General features: G+C 48.5%; 1 protein-coding gene across 13 annotated transcripts in view; it reads right to left on the bottom strand.

The window, feature by feature from the left end:
• Garnl3 (GTPase activating Rap/RanGAP domain like 3) overlaps positions 1-19,593 on the bottom strand; it is a 147,320-nt gene that overhangs the window by 29,244 nt on the left and 98,483 nt on the right. For all 13 annotated transcript variants that reach the window (XM_052725463.1, XM_052725469.1, XM_052725461.1 and 10 more), the window contains 8 exons: positions 19,148-19,246; positions 16,663-16,766; positions 12,239-12,347; positions 9,859-9,904; positions 9,065-9,171; positions 4,129-4,244; positions 2,029-2,133; positions 103-177 (listed from right to left, as the gene is read on the bottom strand). In XM_052725463.1, coding sequence (XP_052581423.1) covers positions 103-177; positions 2,029-2,133; positions 4,129-4,244; positions 9,065-9,171; positions 9,859-9,904; positions 12,239-12,347; positions 16,663-16,766; positions 19,148-19,246 — 761 coding nt within the window. The remainder of the gene's footprint in view (positions 1-102; positions 178-2,028; positions 2,134-4,128; positions 4,245-9,064; positions 9,172-9,858; positions 9,905-12,238; positions 12,348-16,662; positions 16,767-19,147; positions 19,247-19,593) is intronic.

The raw sequence follows: 19,593 nt of genomic DNA, 5'->3' as shown, positions 1-19,593 counted from the left end.
GCTCTTGCTACATGGGCTCCTGAGGACTCTGAAGGAGACATCCTCCTGCTCCACCTGCTCCCATAACTTCACTAAGCACAAAGGAAAGTATCAATCACTTACCTCTTTTTTACACATCCCTGAGGCTGCCAAGCTTGATGGGGCATCCCCTCTCACAATGGACTTGAGTTTCAGTGCCTAATGGACAGAGGGACCACTTAAGGGTTGGTGCCAGACAGTGAGAGAGCAGCAGGGGAAACGAGCAAGGTTTGGGAGACGCAGTGAGTCAGGAGTGATGTGGGGTTAAAGCTGCCGGCTCCTCTATCACTGACAAGGGATTAGGAGGGAGGATGGTGAAGTCCAGCAACAGGTTACGGCCCAAGCTGCACCTACTGTTTTCGGCATTTCAACTAGTTCTATTAGTCCTATGATTTCAAAACTAAGAATGCTGAAAAATACAGATGTCGAGGACCTTCCCAGTCTTGATGGCTCAAGAGTCCCTGAAAGGAGAGGCCATTTAGTTTTAAGATTTTTTAAAAATTGCCAGGTGGTGGTGGCACACACCTTTAATCCCAGCACTAGGGAGGCAGAGGCAGGCAGATCTCTGTGAGTTCGAGGCCAGCCTGGTCTAAAGAGCAAGTTCCAGGACAGGCTCCAAAGCTACACAGAGAAACCCTGTCTCAAACAAAAAACAAAAAAAATATTTATTTATTTATTTTGCATGTGTATGTATGTATGTATGTCATATGTATGTATGCATGCATGCCACGGTGCAGTCATGGAGGGCAGAGGACATCTTGCAGGACTCGGTTCTCTAGGTTGTCAGGCTTGGTGGAAGTTCCCTCGCCTGCTATTCCATCTTGCCAGCCTCAGCTATCTTCAACAAGACTGATGCATATTTTGAAAAATGTGACTTCTGTCTCCCAGCTGTCCTTGGTCACAGGGCCCTCCACTGTCTACTCGCCTTGCTGCTTGGTGTCCTGCCCTTAGCCCCCTTACCTGCGGCTGGAGGGCCTCCCCTTCCCACTGGAAGCTTGGAGCTGAGAACTGCTAGTGTTCCCAGGGAAGGAGGCAGAGGGAGGGCCTAGGGTGAGGAAACACACGGAGTCACCGAAGCCTGCGACTGCTTCAGGTAACAGTGGGAAGTGGGGTCTCCGTGAGTGACACTGCAGTGTGTGTCTCCTCCCACCCGGAGGGTTTTAGGGTTCAGTTTGATGGTACTCTTTGGAGAACTCCTAGGAGGCAGGGTGATCTGGACAGCGGAGCTGGCCCCTGCCGCAGAGCACTGCTCTTTTGCTGAGGGAACCGGATCTACACAGCTGACAAAGTCCCACTTGTCTTCCACCGCAATCCTGAGAGAAATCATGTGCTTCCAGATGGCCGGTTAGGTTTTGACAGCTTGACACAAGCCAGGGTCATCTGGTAAGAGGGAGCCTCAACGGAAAAAACATGCCTCCATCAGACTGGCTTGTGGGCAAGTCTGTGGGGCCTTTTTTTGACTAATGATTGATGCAGGAGGGCCCAGCTCACGCTGAGGGGTGCCATTCCATGGCATGTGGTCCATGAAAGCAGAGCGAGCCAGCCATGGAGAGTAAGGCCGTAAACAGCACTCCTCCATGGCCTGTGCCTCAGCTCCTGACTTGAACGCCTGCCCTGACTTCCCTCAGTGAGGAACTGTAAGCTGTAAGAGGAAGTAAACCCTTTCCTCCCTGGTTGCCTTTGGTCACAGTTTTATCACAGCAGCAAAATGCACATTAGGACTGCAAGAAAAACAAAGTATCAGCCCGGCAGTGGTGGCGCACGCCTTTAACCCCAGCACTCGGGAGGCAGAGGCAGGTGGATCTCTGTGAGTTCGAGGCCAGCCTGGTCTACTAGTGAGTTCCAGGACAGCCAGGGTCACACTGAGAAACCCTGTCTTGACAAAACCAAAACAATAAACACACACACACACACACACACACACAAATCCTAAACAAAGCATCCCGTGGGGGCATCTAATTTGAAGGGACTCACAACCACACTTCTCAGGAGCTGCAGCATCTAACATACCTGCCCTATTCTAACGAACTCGGCCTGGCGGGCTTCCTCTTTCTTCCGTGCTGACTTGGGGGACTCGGGTAAAACATCACTGAAAGACCGTCGATTGAGCATGTTCTGAAAAAGAAAAACCAGGTTGGGACTTCTCAGACAGTTGTCAAGTCTCATCCTTTGGTGTCTCCACACACGTGCGCATGTGTACACACACACACACACACACACACACACACACACACACACACACACACACACACACACGTTTGTCTAAACAGTACTAGGTCTACCAGCAGCATTCATCCATTCAGCACTGTGGCAGACATGCAGAGCCAGCACTGTGCAAAAGCTGAGAACATGGCCTTTAGTTCAGGCAAACCGGCAGCTTCTTCATTAACCAGCATTGTGACCGAGGCCCCATGGTGTACAGCTCCAGGATGCCAGTCCCATGGAGTGGCATCTTGGGAACCCCGCACACTGAGTTCCATGGGAATGGCACCCTGAAATGTATGGCTCTGGAGTGTGGGTTAACTTCTGAGTCCTGTGTGACTGGCACCTGTCTCCCAAGTGTGTGGTGGGGACCAGTGAGGCAATATACAGAGGGTACTTAGCACGGTACTTGGTCTTTCCCTCCAAAGCACTCGTCAAGCCCTGGCTGAGCGCCTCGCCCTCTACCAGACTTGGGGATCTGGCAGACACAGCCTGTGTTGGCAGGTCACACAGGCTGGTGGACTAACACATGAAGAGACTAACAGGACTAACATGTTTGGTCTGGTCACTGACAGAAAGGGGAAATGTAGACAACTCAACAGGGGGATTTGCTTCAACTAGGGAATAATACCTTTGCTGAGGCCTGAGGGACATGATTACTCATTATGGTGGCCTCTCTGAAGCCTTCCTGACCTGTTAAGATTTGCTCTGTCAGGTCCTGGGCCTAGCTTGGTCATCCCCTGAGACCTATCAGACTACCAACCAGACAGAAGTCAAAGGGTGCTGCTATAAAAGGTGTCATGTGCAGAGAGAAGGGGCCAGTACGTCTAGTTCATTCTGATGGCCTGTCCCCTGGGTGAGTGACGGACAGCTCTCATTTACATATATCACCAGAAATTACTTTTACTGGAGTTTATGAATGATCAAATTTGAAGATAATTCTTAACTTGTTCTGTGCTTCCTTGTGAAATAGGGAAATTAAAAATGACATGTATTTGTTTGTATGTATGTGTGTGCATGCACACATGCCACGGCATGTGTGTGGGAGTCAGAGGACAACTCGGGGTTGGCTCTTTCTTTTTGTCATGTGGGTCCTGGAAGCAAACTCAGGTTGTCAGGCTGGGTGACAAGTACTTTACCTGCTGAACCATCTCACTGGTCCCAGGGAAATGGTTTTCAAATAATGACTTTCCTCTCTTGATGACCTCATACTCGGGCTGGAGCCCTCCTAAGAGCACGTGTACTGCTCACAAGAAAGGGTGGTATCTCCTCAGTGTGGACAATGCTCTGGGCCCACAAAGTATCCAGCACAAAGTGGGTTTCCCTCAGCCGGGCGGTGGTGGTGCACACTTTTAATCCCAGCACTCGGGAGGCAGAGCCAGGTGGATCTCTGTGAGTTCAAGGCCAGCCTGGTCTACAGAGTGAGTTCCAGGACAGGCACCAAAACTACACAGAGAAACCTGTCTCGAAAAAACAAAACAAAACAACAACAACAATAAAGTGGGTTTCTCTGAATGGAGACCCTGTTTCAGTGTCTGATTACAGACAGAAACCCACAGAAAGCCACAGAAACCCACAGAAAGCCACAGAAAGCCCACGAAAGCCCTTGTTCTCTCTTCTCTCTCCCAAATCACTATTTTTGCCAGTTCATCCGCTCCAGGTCACTAGCACCAAGGACAGCACCCCCAGAAAGCAGCTTTGGCGTTCTCGGGTGCTGACTTATTTCTGTGCCCACCTATACCTTAGCTACTGCTTTGTAAGGATCATATTCTTGCACATGGACACTCGATGACCCTCCTTTTTATGGAGAACGCCAGCTGTGTGGCCTCAGGGCAGCCTAGGCAGCAAGCACCTTGGGAACTCAGGACTTTCTCCAGAAGCCCAATGGAAGAAAGGAAGCCCAGTTACCTTATGCAAGTCTGGCATCAAATCTTGGTATAAGGAGCGAATCAACATGTCCAGAGTACGCCGGCGTTTCTGGGCAAAGGTTGGGGTTTCCAAAGTGGCTTTCTCACCATTAATCACTAAAACAAATAAAAAAGGGCATGACAGTCATCAATACCTAGTGAAGAGTATTCTTTGCAAGCAAAGTCTGCACAGTGAATGTCACCTGCCATTATAATACTAGCATTATGATTTAGATATGGAGTGTCTCCCAAAATGTCAAGGGCATGGCCGCAGCTGGTGGTCCAATTATGGGAGTTCTCTTGGACCACAGAGGCTCTGATTTCATCAGTGGCCAACCCACTGGTGGGTTAATACTTGGATTATTGGTGGGTGGTGGAGACACATGGAAGTGGCGTCTAGTTGAAGAAAGAAGCAGGCCACAGGATAGTGACTCTGAAGGGTGGCTCTTGTCCCCTGGCCCTTTCTGCTGGTCTCTGCTTCCTGGCTACCATGAGGTGAGCAGGCTGCCACCATCATGCCTCGCTGCCACCACATTCAATTTCACCGTAAGCTCTTAGTGATGGAGCCAGGTGACGACCGAAGTCTCCAAAACAAGCCTTGTCCTCATCTCAGCTTACCTTTTCCTGAGACAGGGTTTCTCTGTGTGGTCCTGGCTGTCCTGGATCTCACTCTGTAGACCAGGCTGGCCTCGAACTCAGAGATCCACCTGCCTCTGCCTCCAGAGTGCTGGGATTACAGGCATGCATCACCACTGCCCAGCCTCCTTTTAGTTGTTTTTCTCAGGTATTTTACCACAGTGATGAAAAATGACTAAATTAACCGGCATTACCATTGATCTAACCTTCCTTTCATGGGAGAATGCTTCAAATTTAAATCCCAAAGTATGGATTTATATTACCTATAGGCATATGAATTTTACCTTTCCTGTTGGACAGTAAGTGTCCAGAGCAGAGAGCAGATCTAATCTTTTTTTTTTTTTTTTTTTTTTGGTTTTTCGAGACAGGGTTTCTCTGTGTAGCTTTGAGCCTTTCCTGAAACTTGCTTTGTAGACCAGGCTGGCCTCGAACTCACAGAGATCCACCTGCCTCTGCCTCCCAAGTGCTGGGATTAAAGGCGTGCGCCACCACCGTCTGGCAAGCAGATCTAATCTTAAGGACCTCTTTAGCCATACCTCAACCCATCCATCCTTCCTCTGCTTCTTTCCTGAGATGTTATTCAATGGGACTAATTCTCTCTCTCTCTCTCTCTCTCTCTCTCTCTCTCTCTCTCTCTCTCTCTCTCTGAGTGTGTGTGTGTGTGTTTGCTGCAGCTTGTTGAAAAGAAAAAGCTGCTTTAGCACAAGTTCTTAGCTTATTGGGTGTTCCTTCTGGAAAAAGCTAAGCATTTCATACACTACAGACACTATGATCCAACAAGGCAGAGTGCGCAGTTACACACCAGAGCTCAAACTGGGTGTCCAAGAGGTTAAGAGTCTGAAGTCATGAGTGTGGAACCCAGGTCTGGGACTGGATGTGGAGTCTTAAGCACTTTTGTCCTACCTTTCTGGGGCTTCAGTTTCTACCCTACCCTGTAAAAATAGCCATGATCCTATTTTTATAGAGGGCTACTGTTATTTAAGTAATAATACATACACCCAGTACAGTGCTAGGCACATGGAACTGGTTAAGTATTCTAGCTTAGTTTTCTCATACAGAGGACCAATGGGAAGGTCTGTTCATGAACTGAAAAACAGAACTTGCTGTGGACAAGGCATTCCCTAGATACTTTCTATGTGCTGGGGTCAAGCTGGGCTTGTGTATTACACAGCATCTCTTAGGAGTTTCTAAAGTGCATAAGGTGTTTTCTTTTTCTTTCTTGAGGAATTTCCCAGTTAGTACTTTAGAAAATTACATATTTTTCTGTTTTTAATAAATAAATAAATAGATAGTTGTCCTAACCTTCCCTCTTCCCGCCCCTCATCCACTCCCCCTCCTTTCTCTTCAGAAAAGGGCAGGCCTCCCTTGTACATCAGCCAGTCATGGTATGTCAAGTTGCAGTAAGACTAGGCACCTCCTCTCCTGTTAAGGCTGGACAAGGCAACCCAGGAGGAGGAAAAGGTCCCAAAAGCAGGTAACAGAGTCAGAGACAGCCCCGCTCTCACTGTTAGGAGTCCCACAAGAAGACCGAGCTACACAAGTGCAACTTCTGTGCGGAGGGCCTAGGTTATCCCATGCAGGCTCTCGGGTTCTGTCTCTGTAAGCCCCTATGAGCCCAGGTTAATGATTCTGTGCATTTTCTTGTGGTGCCCTTGACCCCTCTGGCTCCCATAATCCTTCCTCTCTCTCTTCCACAGGATTCCCCGAGGTCTGCCTATGGTTTGGCTGTGGGTCTCTGCATCTGTTTCCATCACTCCATACTTATGGACACCTGATTTTTGATAAAGAAGCCAGAAATATACAATGGGAAAAAAAGCATCTTTAACAAACGGTGCTGGCATAACCAGATGTCAGCATACAGAAGACTGCAAACAGATCCATTTCTCTTACCCTGCACAAAATGCAAGTCTAAGTGGATCAAAGACCTCAACATAAACCAGGTTCAGAAGAGAAAGTGGGAACAGCCTTGAATGCAGTGGCCCAGGAGACAACTTCTCAAACAGAACACCAATAGTGCAGGCACTAAGAACAGCAATGAATAAATGGGACCTCATGAAACTGAAAAGCTTCTGTAAGGCTTTCCTGTCAAAAGGACAAAATGTTGTCCTCTAAATAATCTGAAGTTAGAGCACTCCAGGCTCCGGGCCCTGCTGTTCCACGACCATCCTGTAGAACACGTATCTACCCTGCCTGGCTCCTTTGTTCCTTTTAGCTGTTAGCTGCAACAACTGCTCTGTTTGTTTTTTGCTTCCTCTTTGATACCCTGGGCTTGAACCACATGAAATTTCCTGATTGGATGTTTTGAAAATGCAGCCTACTGGCAACGCTGTGCTCATGTCCCAGGAAAGGGCCGCTGGCTGGAGCCTGGTGCAGTCCCCAGCCCGCCGCGCCCCAGAGTGCCTCACTGTCATCTATTCCCAGGACTTCTCTCAACACCACCCCACCTCTCCACACTCGAACATGTGACCCTTGTCCCAGCCACTCAGCTGGCCTATGGACATGGAAGGTACAGAATTATCACCTGGGCCAAGCAGTCTGCTGCTTCTAATGTTGGAGGCAGAGCATTTCTCCAAGACCCTGCTGTGGACCAAAGCTGGAAGCCAACAGTGTGGAGGTGCCCAGCTACATGCCCTTAATGGCTGTACCCGCCAGAAGGCTGTGAAGCATATGGAGACCTCTGGGAGGGGCTGCTGGGATTGTGGAGGAAAGAGCACTTTCAGCCAGCTTGGCTGTGAGTGGGCTGTATTTGGTGACTGGAGTTAAGTGACATCTATCCCTTCAAGCGCTACTGACATGGCTGCTAAGACACGGGAAGCTTCTGTGGCTGTTGATGGAGGACTCACATGGGGTTATGGAGGAGACTAGGTAGATAAGAAGACAAAGGTGGGGGCTGGAGAGATGGCGCAGGGAGCCCTTGCTGCTGGTGGCGCACACCTTTAGTCCCAGCACTCAGGTGGCAGCAGCAGACTGATCTCTGGGAGTTTCAGGCCAGCCTGGTCTACAGAGTGAATTCAAAGCTAGCCAGGGATACATGAGACCTTGTCTCAAGAAACAATGCAGTACTTCCTCTTCTAGCAGAGGATCTGGATTCCATTCCCAGCACCCATACTGGGTAGCTCATAACTTCAGGTCCAGGGAAATAATCCAATGCCCCCTCTTCTGGCCTCCATGGACACAACACCTGCATGCATGTAGTGTGCATACCCACATCCACGCAACATTAAATAAATCTTTAAAAAAGAAGGAAAGAAAGAAAGTGTCATCTGGCACTTGCCTGGCCTGTGGCACTGGTTTTGGCCAAGTCTGAAGGAGAAAGAGGACTACAAGCTGAGCAGCAGGTATCGATGTGGGGTACTGGGAGGTTCTGGGTATTGATGTGGGGTACTGGGAGGTTCTGGGTTCAATCAATACCACCCTGGGGCCAGGTGACCAAGATGGACTCAGTGAGAGGACAGGAGCTTTTCCAAATGCTCTCAAACTACATGACAACAGTGACAGAATTAGGCACTGTGTGCGTGGGTGTGAGGACAGGTGGATGCCAGAGAAGCAGCTGCAGCCCCTTGTGTTCTGGCAGAAGACCGGAGCTGGCCTCTTTGTAGAGGGCACAGACCGGGTGGCATTGCCAGGGCTCCAGGGCTGACAGACTGGGCTTCTATGAAGAGATTTCAGTGGATGGAGCCAAGTGACTAGCTCCTGCTCAGTAGGTCCTGATGGGCTTTTTAGATATAATACCCAAGGATGCTCTGAGGAGCGTGTGGTCAGCTTCTGTCATAGAGAAAATGGGAGCTCAGAGTCAGGCTTTGGGAATCATCAGTGAGCTGAGATGCATGTGCACTGGGTCACTGGCTAGTGAGGCTGGGGTAAGAAGGTTCTGCACACTCCATTCATGCCCCCACACCACAGCACATACATATACTCCAGCAGCTCTCCTTGTCCCTAAGTGTGTATCAGAACCATTTTTCCTACCTCCACTCTGCTCAGATAAAGACATAGATACATAATGACTCAGACTCAGAATGGTAACATCAGAACCCAGGGCAGAAAGGCCAATTTGAGGCCCCCAGGCACTGTGAGTGGTGAAGGTGGACAGCCTGCAAAGCAGGCGGGCGGGATGGTAAGTGTAGATGAGGACCCAGTAGAAAACCTACCTAACATTACCAGAAACTAAACATGGGTAATGGATGAACAGAATATGGACTGTATAAAAGATGACACTCTTTTATGCCATGTCTGGGGAGAATATGAAGAAATACATTTTTATATGGAACAAGTGACAAAAGCAATTTAAAATGACAACTTACATTTCACAAGCAAAAAGTCCCTGAATTCCTGGTGGTCTGTAAACACTGGTGGGGATGGCAAGGGTGGGCCAAAAAGTGGCACACTTTCTTCTGAAAATATTTTCAGCCTACGTGAAGAACATTCCAGAATTAGTTGGTTCTTTTCTTCAAAGATCACCAATATTTTCCAAGTCAATGTGTCCAGAAAACTATGTAGTGTGTCGGGAAGATTCACCCAGAGGAGTCTGCCTCACCTCTAATCCACCAGCCTATGGATAGGCTGGACAACAGCAATGGCGTCCTGAACAACCACGGCACACTAGGCAGGGTAGTTTCGATCTTAAGGCTTGTTAAACATGCCAGAGGTAATTGTACTCATTGTACACCAGGTTCAAGGTCCCTGGGGGATAAATACTTCACAAATCTTCAGAGTCAGTAAATGACTGAGCTGAGGTTCAAACCCACTTCCCCTAACTGGTGGAAACTGACTTTCCCTTCACATCCTTTTAATAGAATCACTTTGAGAAACAGAAAGACGAGTGGGCAAGGCAGTAGTCTAGGGAAGAGGAGCTCTGATCAATCAAACAGAGATTTCCTTCCCTGTAAAGTACAAAACACCTGGGCCCACTGTGCATAGCAACATTATATGGAGCAAAACTTTTTTCTGAAGGGAGGTGGCTTTTCAGGATATTCTAGAAGGTCAGAACATATGTAATAAACCATCCAGAAGAAAGCGCATAAGGATTCTCTGAGAATCAGTGCCAACTGATGAACAAATGTTAGGATTAGAAGAATCGAGATGAGTCATCACCTACCTGTAATTGTCGTTTTGCTGGTCATACCTCACTAAGGCAAAAATGTCTGTGGGGACAGGTAGTCAAGGCAATTCATCAACACCCCTGATGCTCACACCTGACAGCTATGCCCTGAAAACCCTCCCTCCACAAGAGTTCTTGAGCAGGCCTTTGTGTGGCTAGGCACCTCCTGCTCTTAAGTTGGGACTGAAGAGAGACAGTCTTGGAGAACACAGTAGAGCCCCGTGTCTAGGGTTAGCATCTGTGTGCTCTTCTGCGGGAAAGAGCTAGGCGAGTCCTCCAAAGGGTCAGATAAGCAATGTAAGTAAATGCATTAACAGCCAAGCTGCCAGCAGAACCAAAGGAGCCTGAAACCCAAACAAGATCCTGACATGGATTACTCATCTATTTCATCTCACACATTCTGAGCTGGGAAAACAATCGAAATGTTTCTACCATACACCTTCCTCTCCTTCTGCCTTTGGTAGACAAAACAGCACTGGAGAACAAGCCAATGGAGCTGGTGGTGGCTTCTATACACAGTCGGCTCTGCTTGGGCTGAAGCCCAAAGTGTCCAGAATAGCTCAAGCGCTCTGGCTGTGCAGAGCACTAGCCTCACAGTGGGAGGCCTGGGCTCCATCCAGCACTTAGGAAAAAAGGATAAATGATGTTATGGAACTTCAATCTCAATATAACTCTTTAAAAATAAAACCAAACAGCACAACTACCTGCATGGAGCAGAGTTCTTCCCCCACCTCCTCCCTCACGGCCAGTCCTGCTGTTGTCTAGAGCTGAAGCCGGCAGCCTTGGGTACCCCACTCCTACGCTCTGTTAGCTCTTTTCAGAAGCCCTGTGCCAAGCCCAGCATGGAGAACCTCCAACAGGAGCATCCTGAAGCTTCTCTAACACAGCAGATCCCCTTGTCTCCCTGCTCCACTCAGAAGAGAAATCACCACCAAACGGGAACTATTAGTGACTCCACAGCCCAATGAACGGGGACACCAGCAGAGCGGGGTGAGCACAGAAGGCCCTCACATGGGCTCTCACCTTAGTCATGATCCCTACCCTGTGGAAGAAATCTGCCGTTTCAACTTCTAACCACCTCCGTGCAAGCTTCAGGAGACAAGTCAGAACAGAGAGAGCAGCTTCACCCAGGACACATGAGGCACAGTAGTCTTGTCTCCAAATGTCCTTATGGGGGTTTCTGGGGACAGGCGTGCTGGGATTAGACTTCATTCTGAAAACGTCCACTAGATGTCCTTTATTTACTGTGGCTAATCTACAGAGGCTCTGCCTTTGCTCTCGTGGCCTGTGACCATGGCAAGTGGGCCATGGCTGAAGTCTGGCAGGGCAGGAGGAGCGCGCGTCCCGGGTTGTCTGGCTGAGCATTGCTGAGGTCACCCCCTTCCTCTGCCCCCATCTACAGACAGTCTGAGCTGAGCAGGATTAGGGAAAGTGAACAACATCATTAATTCTACCATGCCTCATACTTTGAGTGCTGTGATTAGAGGTGTGAGCCAGCATACCCCGATATTTTTTTCCATATTTGAGACAAGGCTTTGCTTTGTAGACCCAGCTGTCCTCAAATCTGTGATCCTCCTGCCCAGGCCTTCAGTGTGTTTGGACTGTAGGCACACAGCAACAGACTTTGATAATTGAAGTCGGCTTCCTAGAGGACTCAATACTTATTCTTAGATTCATTCGTTACTAGCGGATGATGGGATGCTTCCCTTATTTCAGACTTCCTTAGAAAAGAGAAGACATTTTGGAAGTCAAAGCTGGGTGTGGTGGCATGTGCTTGTAGTATCAGCACCCGGAGGTCTGAGGCAGGGAGGCTGTGAGTTCCAGACTCTCTCAGAGGTTAGCTGTGAAGCACTGTCTTCTGCATGTGACATGGATGATACACACATGAACACACAGTCACAGCGGCTACCTGCACAGGACTGGGCCCCTCAACCTTCCGTTGTGGATAGGAAAGAATTCATGGCCCTCCCCCTCCCCCTGGAGAGCTGTAGGCAGTTAATGGTTGCTGGGATACAGAGTCATACTCCTCAGTGGTGTAGCTGCTGGTAAGCAGCTCAAATAAATCACCTTTTCCTAATGCTTATGCAAGCTTCGCTGACTAAATACCGCGGGACACACACAGAGCCAAGAAAGTGAGAGCGGGGCTGGGGAAGACGAGGTTCAGCAGGGGGGAGAGGGAGAGGGCAGTGGAGGGTGAAACTGAGAAAACACGGTCAAACAGTCCCCTGAGGATCACTACCCACTGCTGCGGAGGGTGGGGAGGGAGAAGGAACAGTGCAGGGCTTAGGCAAAATCCCCCAACGACGTGTGTCAGGCTAGCCACTCAGGACAGGTCTACCACCCAAGGTCCTGGAGCATTTGTGCAGACCCAGGATACGTGTGAAATGGGAGCGGATCATGGAAGGCTTAAAGGCGGGAGAAGATTCCTCTCCTTCCTGGAACACGATGGTGACAATATCGTTTCCAATGTGGCGCTTTCTTTCCACCTGTCATGAGCATAAATGACATCATGAGAAGAGCTGCTCCACCAGGGCACATTCCCAACACACATTCCTGCTTCTACCATGCTGAACACGCTTCCCCATCCCCCGAGTTGCATTCGGGGCCCACACAGAAGCACAGGAGGCTACAGAGGGGTCTGGGGGGAGAGCACACACGCATACTGGGGCTTCATGTAGGTTATGCAAGTGCTCTACCACTGATGAACAACTCACCTTAGCTAATCTGAAAGCTCATACTTGGTGACAAAATGGCTCTAATTTGACCCCTAGTTGACCTTTCCAAAACGATTTCCTAGATCTGCAGTTGACACTTTTTTTTCCTATAAAAGGTCATACCAAGACTGTTTGCAACTTCATAGACTGTATGAACTCTTTAAGCTACACAGCTCTTAAAGTGCACATGCTGCCATAAAAAAATGTGTGAGTGGGTGTGGTGTGCGCCAGGTGCACAGCACTCGGCAGAACGGGGACAGGTCAGCTTGCAAGATCCGTTCAAGACCTTCACCTACCCGGTCAAACCGCAACACCTGCTGTCCCCTGGACTCTGTCAGTGGTGGACTAAGGATGCTCACTTGTTATCTGGCTTGTCCTCACTGGAAGGTGGGGCTTATTTGCTTTCACCTTCGCTCTGGCTGCTGAATGCAGTCATGAGTGAACTGTAGCAAAGAGGACTGTGCACCAGTGCCCAGGCTAGCTTTTTAAAATTTTTTTATTAATTTTTTTTTACATTGGTGTTTTGCCTGTATGTATGTCTGTGTGAGGGTGTCAGATCTTGGAGTTACAGTTGTTAGCTGCCAGTGGGAGCTGGGAATTGAACCCAGATCCTCTGGAAGAGCAGTTAGAGCTCTCAACCACTGAGCCATCTCTCCAGCCCCCAGACTAGCTTTTACAAGGACCAGAAGGGGGCTGGAGAGGTGGTTAAGAGTGCTTACTGCTCTTACAGGGGATCTAGGCTCGGTCCCCACCACCCACACGAGGTGGGCTCACAACAGGCTGTAACTCCAGTTCCAGGGGCTCTCATGCCCTATAGCTTCCTCTGACTTCTGCACACATGTTGCAAATGAGCTCACGTAGGCATACATGCTTACATACATCCACATAAACAGAGAATAAATTAGTCAATTACAAATAAGTAAATAAAAGGACAGTCAGCTTTTGCCACAGTCCTCTCAGAACACATGCTTTTGGGAGAACTGAACCAGTGAGGAAGTGTTGATGAGGAAGCCACTGAGACTCCATTCTGTGAGGAAAGGGCCACTCTGCCAATGTCCCTGTTGAGCCTCCAGTGGTCCCAGATTAGCTACTGGCTGAGTGTAATGGATGAGAAGCTGAGACAGCAGAAGACCTGCGGCTGAGCCTTGTCAGCACAGAGCCTGAAGGAATCAGTACTATCTTCAGCTGGTGAGTTCTGGAGTGGCTTATTGCACAGTGGTAAATAAGCAAAGCATGGTCTGTGCTTGCCTAATTTACCTTGTCTAGCCTCTTACGGCCAAACAGCTCATACGTGGTTATCTGTCTAAGCTCATGCAAAAGGCACCTTCTCCAGGAAGGCCTCCTTGATCTTCATTAGCTGTCCTGTTCTTTCTCCCTCAGCATCCATAGCACTTTGTGTTACCATTAAATCTGTGTGTGTGTGTGTGTGTGTGTGTGTGTGTGTGTGTGTGTGTGTGTGTGTGTACCCACCAAAGCCAGAAAAGGGTACCAGATTCCCTGGAGCTTGAGTTACAGGAACTTTGTGGGTGCTGGGAACCAACTGGTCACCTGAAAGAGCAGCAATTGATCTTAACTGCTGAGCCATCTCTTCAGCCCCCATGATGTCATTCTTTAGTTTTGTTTTTGCTTTTTTTTTGAGAGAGGGTTTCTCTGTGTAGCCCTGGCTGTCCTGGAACTCACTCTGTGGCCCAGGCTGGCCTCGAACTCACAGAGATCCGCCTGCCTCACCTCCTGAGTGCTGGGATTAAAGGGGAGTGATGTCGTTCTTAGGTGGATTATTCCTCTACGTATGCTGATCATTCTGGGCTGTGCTCCCTGTCCTGTACCCCATACCATAAGCTCCCGGAGAGCAGGCCCCTGACTGAATCACAGTGTGTATTCCCATTTTACCAACGAGGAAGCTCAGGTGTAGAGAACACCTGAGTGCAGTTCAGATGATTTGGTTAACACTATAAACACAGACAGCAGAAGGAAGGTGGGGAGACGGCTTCAGAACGAGAACCTCTGTGGACTGAAGGACACTGTCAGGAGAGGGAAAGGCAGCTCGATGAAGGGCAGGAGTATGTGCAAGAAATTAGTATCCAGAATATGTAAAGAATTCCTACTATTCAATAACAAGAATAAGCAAAGAATGTAAACGGACATTTCTCCAGAGAAGATATGCAAATGTATAAAAAGCACAGAAGATATTCAGGTTCACTAGCTACTGGAGACATGCAAGTCAAGACGATCAGCTCCTCCAACCGGCAGGATGAATGTATAAAATAACCAACTGGAGTGTAACACAAATCCTTAAGAATATGTAAATTACTAGATGTCAGTCTCGAAAGACCAAATACTGGTGCTAGAGAGACGGCCCACTGGTTAAAAGCACTGACTGCTCTTGAAGTTCAATTCCTAGCACCCACATGGTGGCTCATACCCATCTGTCACTTCAGTTCAATGGATCTGGCACCTCTTCTGATTTCTGTGGGCTCCCAAATGCACATAGTACACTTAGATACACTCAAGCACATACACACATACACTTCAAAGTAACTATTAAGACCATGCATTATTTTAATACAGTATCCATGTGTGGCTGATGCTCCATTTGTCAGTTGATGTGGGTAGTGTTGGTGAATGTTGGGAGTTGGGGAGAGGATTGTAAGGTGTTTCACTGAAGATTGTTCGGTTGCTGTATGTAGGGTGCACTCCACCCCTGAACTCCAAGCCCCTGTGTAAGTTTTCTGACACTACTGTTGAAATATAAGAGGTCAGCAGCATTCAGGATGGTAGAGAAGATGGGTGTGGTCTATCCCCACCACATGATCACAAGATCCTAAGAGCTTCAGCTGCCATGAAGACCAAAATCAACTTGGGGAGGAAAGGGTTTATTTCAGCATATAACTGTCACACTCCATCATCTAAGGAAGTCACAGCAGGAGCTGATGAAAAAAGAGGACTTCTTACTGGCTTGTTCCCATGCCTGGCTCAGCCTGTAGTTTTTTATTTATTTATTTATTTTTATTTTTTATTTTTTCCGAGACAGGGTTTCTCTGTGTAGCCCTGGCTGTCCTGGAACTCACTCTGTAGACCAGGCTGGCCTCTGCCTCCCGAGTGCTGAGGTTAAATGAGTGTGCCACCACCTCATGGCTTCAGCCTGTGTCCTTATAGCGCCCAGCACCACCAGCCCAGGGATGGCACCACCCAATGAGCTGGGCCTTCCCACATCACTTATCAATAAAAATGCACCACAGGCCAATCTGGTGAGGGTATTTTCTGAACGGAGGCTCCCTCCTCCCAAATGACTCTAGTTTTTGCCAAGTTGACATAAAACTGGCCAGCACACCAACTTATTTCATGTTCCAGAATCTCATTCTGACAAGGCCAAAGGCACACTGAGCCAAGCCACAGGGAGAAGGCATGTTGAATACAGAACAGCCTCAAGCCTTCTTCTCGTGGTTTGAGCAGGTCTCCCGGTTGCATGTGCTGGAGGCCTGGCTCTAGGCCTGGTGTTGCTAAGGGGTGGTGGTGTTTTTGAGAGGTGGGCCTAGTTGGGGGTGATGAGGTCTTGGGAGGGGTTAATGCTTTTCTCGTGGAAGTTCATTCTTGCTCACTTAGGTCTGTCTGGAACCTAACCTGGATTTCTTATGCTTCCTGTTTGCCATGTGATTTCTTCTACATCTGCACCAACACGATGACCACCATGAGGGTCTCACTAAAGCCCAGGAAATATCAGTGCTCTTGAAACTACATGACTCTGACTGAATGAACCTCTTTTCCTTATAAAGTACCCGACTCCAACTATTTTGTCATGGCAACACAACATAGACTAGTATGCCTTTAAAATCACAGTCACACATGTCCAAGTACATATATGTATACACCACAAGCTCACTACTATCCCTGACCCTTCTTAAAGACGACAGAGGCAGCAACAGCACGCTTCCGTGTTTGCAGTTCAGACAGACTATAAAACAGTGCCTGAATTGGTAGCTGATAACTGAAGCCTGGCTCACAGTAACAAACTTAGTCTCTAATTTTATAAGTCATTGCGTTGCTCATCCCACATTTGTGTTTTCAAAGAGCCTGTGGTCACACGTACCTGCTGTCTGTTCTCTTTGGAATACGGCAACATGGTGGAAACGTGAAACATGACCTCATGCCCTTGGTACACAGTATAGACTGAGTTGATCCCTGTGGTGTTATCTGTAAAACACAAGAACGCAGTCAGGGGTACCAGATGAAGGAATGCAGTACACAGGACATTTTCAATGACTGCCTGGTCCATCAGCGTTGGTGAGCAGGAGCCGATCACCTGAATGTCAACTCTCCATCTCACTCAGGCTCCTGTCCGTGAGGAAAGACCTTGTTCATGTTCTCAAGGCTCCCTGCTGCCTGCTGCACATCTAGCTCGGAACACAAAGTCAGGAGAAGTCTGGCTAGTAAGGGAGAGCATGCTGCAGCCCCCACATCTTCCTGTGACTGTGGGGTAAAGGATACCATTCACCCATGCTGATGCAGCTGTGATGCCCACATATCAAGGTGAGGTTTTTGAAGATCTGTGCTTGGTTAAGGCATAGCCTCTGGAGGTAGATGGACTAGGACCTGAGTTCTCACAGGCTACGTCGCTCCTGTCCCCCTCCTCATATTTAAGGGCTTTATCATTTTTTGTAATCCAAATTTGTTTGTTTATATGTGTGTGCACATGTGTGAGGAGTCCAATGTCCATATCCAATGTCTTTTTCAATTGCTCTCCACCATATCTTTTCTCCAAGTCTGGCTGTTTGATTTAAAGTCAGTGTATCAGTTATCTATTGCTGTGTAAGTCATTCCTAAGCTTGGTGGATTAAATCAGTGACTAACACGAATTTTTTAAAGGTTTATTTATTTTATGTGTTTGAGTGTTTTGCTTGCATGTATGTTTGTGCACCAAGTGTTTACAGTGCCCAAGGAGTCCAAAAGAGGGTCCAGATCCCCCAGAACTGGAATTACAGTTTCTCTGATCCTGTTTCTTAGTTTGAAAATGGGGACAGTAGTATCTAACCCTCAGGGATTCGGAGAAGACTCAGGAGAATGGTCCCTGCAAAGTGCTTAACCTGACAGAAGACCTGGGTCATAAGAGGGCTCAGGAGATGGTAGTCAGGACCACTACAGTGAGGCTGAGAGGTGAGCGTGGGTGAGGAGCTTACAGGTGCTCGGGAGCCCATCATGTCCACAAGAACGCTTGTCAGAGGGGAGCTGGGCTGCCCCTTCTACCTCTGAACTGGTAACTAAGGCATTTCCACGGCAGTCATGTACTGCTTTCATGCTGAATCTGTGGGCTGCCAAAGACAGCCTCCCAGACAGTCGGCTACCTGGACTGGAAGTCTGCCACATTCAGGCTGGAGGAGCCTTGTACCACCTGCCTGACTTTCTCTGAGGCTTGACTGAAGATCAAACAAAACTACAAACCCAGAAGCACAAGAAAATGCTAGAAACACTCCTCAGATAGAAGCCAACCTAAGCAACTCAAGTCTGGCCATCTAGTCCCTCTCTACCCACCTGCTACCTTCCCAAGCTTCCCTTCAATACCCCGAGATCTCCATCAGCTACTTCAGGCCAGAGACCATCCCCATTCTCAATCGTCCTGAGATGCTGTGTCCTCCACTTCAGAGGCTCTGGAATTTGTGCGCTGTCCCCCTGCCAGCCTGTTGTTCCTCCAGCCGTGACAGTTGTCCTCAACACCTTCCACCCCCCACCCCGTTCAGACTGTGAAGTCTGCTTTTCCAATGGCTCCCTGGCCTGTTCCTTCTGGATTATCTTCCCCACAGGTCTGCCCAAAGGGGACCTCACTGCTCTCCTACTCGGTGACATGCAAGGGGACTTCAAACAACCGTCTCTAGTCTGTATTGCAACCTTGCTGGTCTCTCTGCTCCTTCCAGCCAGAAAGATAGCCTCTTAGTTTCTAGAACGGCATGCCGTGTTCTCTCCTGCCTCAAGGACTTCACAGATGTTCCCTGTTTGGAATTCTTTTCTCAAGATCCCCACTGTTCCCACACATCACTTCCTTGTCCCCTCAGAGACGTCTTCTATTCCCCAGATTCGGCAAAGCATCCGTGGCACTCTCTGTGGCTCCCGATTCCTGTGAGCACTGATTGCCAAGCTATTTCATAACCATCACCCGTGTGCCACCTGTGCTGCCTAGCGGGCTGTGGGGTCCCTAGAAAGGCAGGGACCACGTTGCTTTATGCATGCTGACCCAAGAGCCCAGCAGCATCCTGGAACACAAACGGTGCTCATTGCTAAATATAGCTATGGGACACCTGAGATTTGTGTTATAAGAGACCCTCGCCGAGGCAAACCACAGTGGTCACTATGATACCAGGTAGTATAGCCTTAGGAGACTCCACAACAGACGTGGTTCTTCCTTGATGGGAATGCCATTCATGTGTACACGATTTTATGTATTTACTGATCATACCTCCTGATGTGTCCTCGGGGTCTTATAAAGCCCATGGAGTCGATGGGCTTTATAAGTGACCTATGTCAGATTGGGGATGGTCCTCAAGTAACAGAATTTCACTAATTCCAACAAAGGGCAAGCTTACTTTTGGTGTCCAGACCGCCACGGTAGCCTGTCCAGCCCTTTAGAGTAATGGTGTCACCGAGGAGATTCAAAAATTTTTGAAAAGCTTCACTTCCAATTTCTGCAAGAAAAGGCGAGGGATGAGGAAAGATCGCTCTCTGGTCCTCATTTCCTGACCACAATGGAATCAATGGAAGCCGAGGTGCTGTGGCATGCGCGGTACCAAAGCATGAGGTCGCATTGCCTTCCACCCAGGGCCATAAGAGGGCTTCACAATTCTCAGGAACCCAAGGAAGGAAAACAGAACCAGATGAACCAGGTGTTATCACTTCTCTGCCCAAAGATAAACAGGGTTGTAACATGAAAGATACAAATACAGGAAGAAGATACTGTCTTTATGTTCACTCAGTCAGAAACATCGAGGAAAGACCTTGCACTCTGTAGAACCAGATTCTCCAAATTCATGTG

This window comes from Peromyscus californicus, unplaced genomic scaffold, assembly GCF_007827085.1.
Source record: "Peromyscus californicus insignis strain IS unplaced genomic scaffold, ASM782708v3 Scaffold_7__1_contigs__length_154581171, whole genome shotgun sequence".
NCBI classification, from domain to species: Eukaryota; Metazoa; Chordata; class Mammalia; order Rodentia; family Cricetidae; genus Peromyscus; species Peromyscus californicus.
The sequence above is the reverse complement of the archived record's forward strand: the minus strand, read 5'-3'. Positions and strand labels throughout refer to the sequence as shown.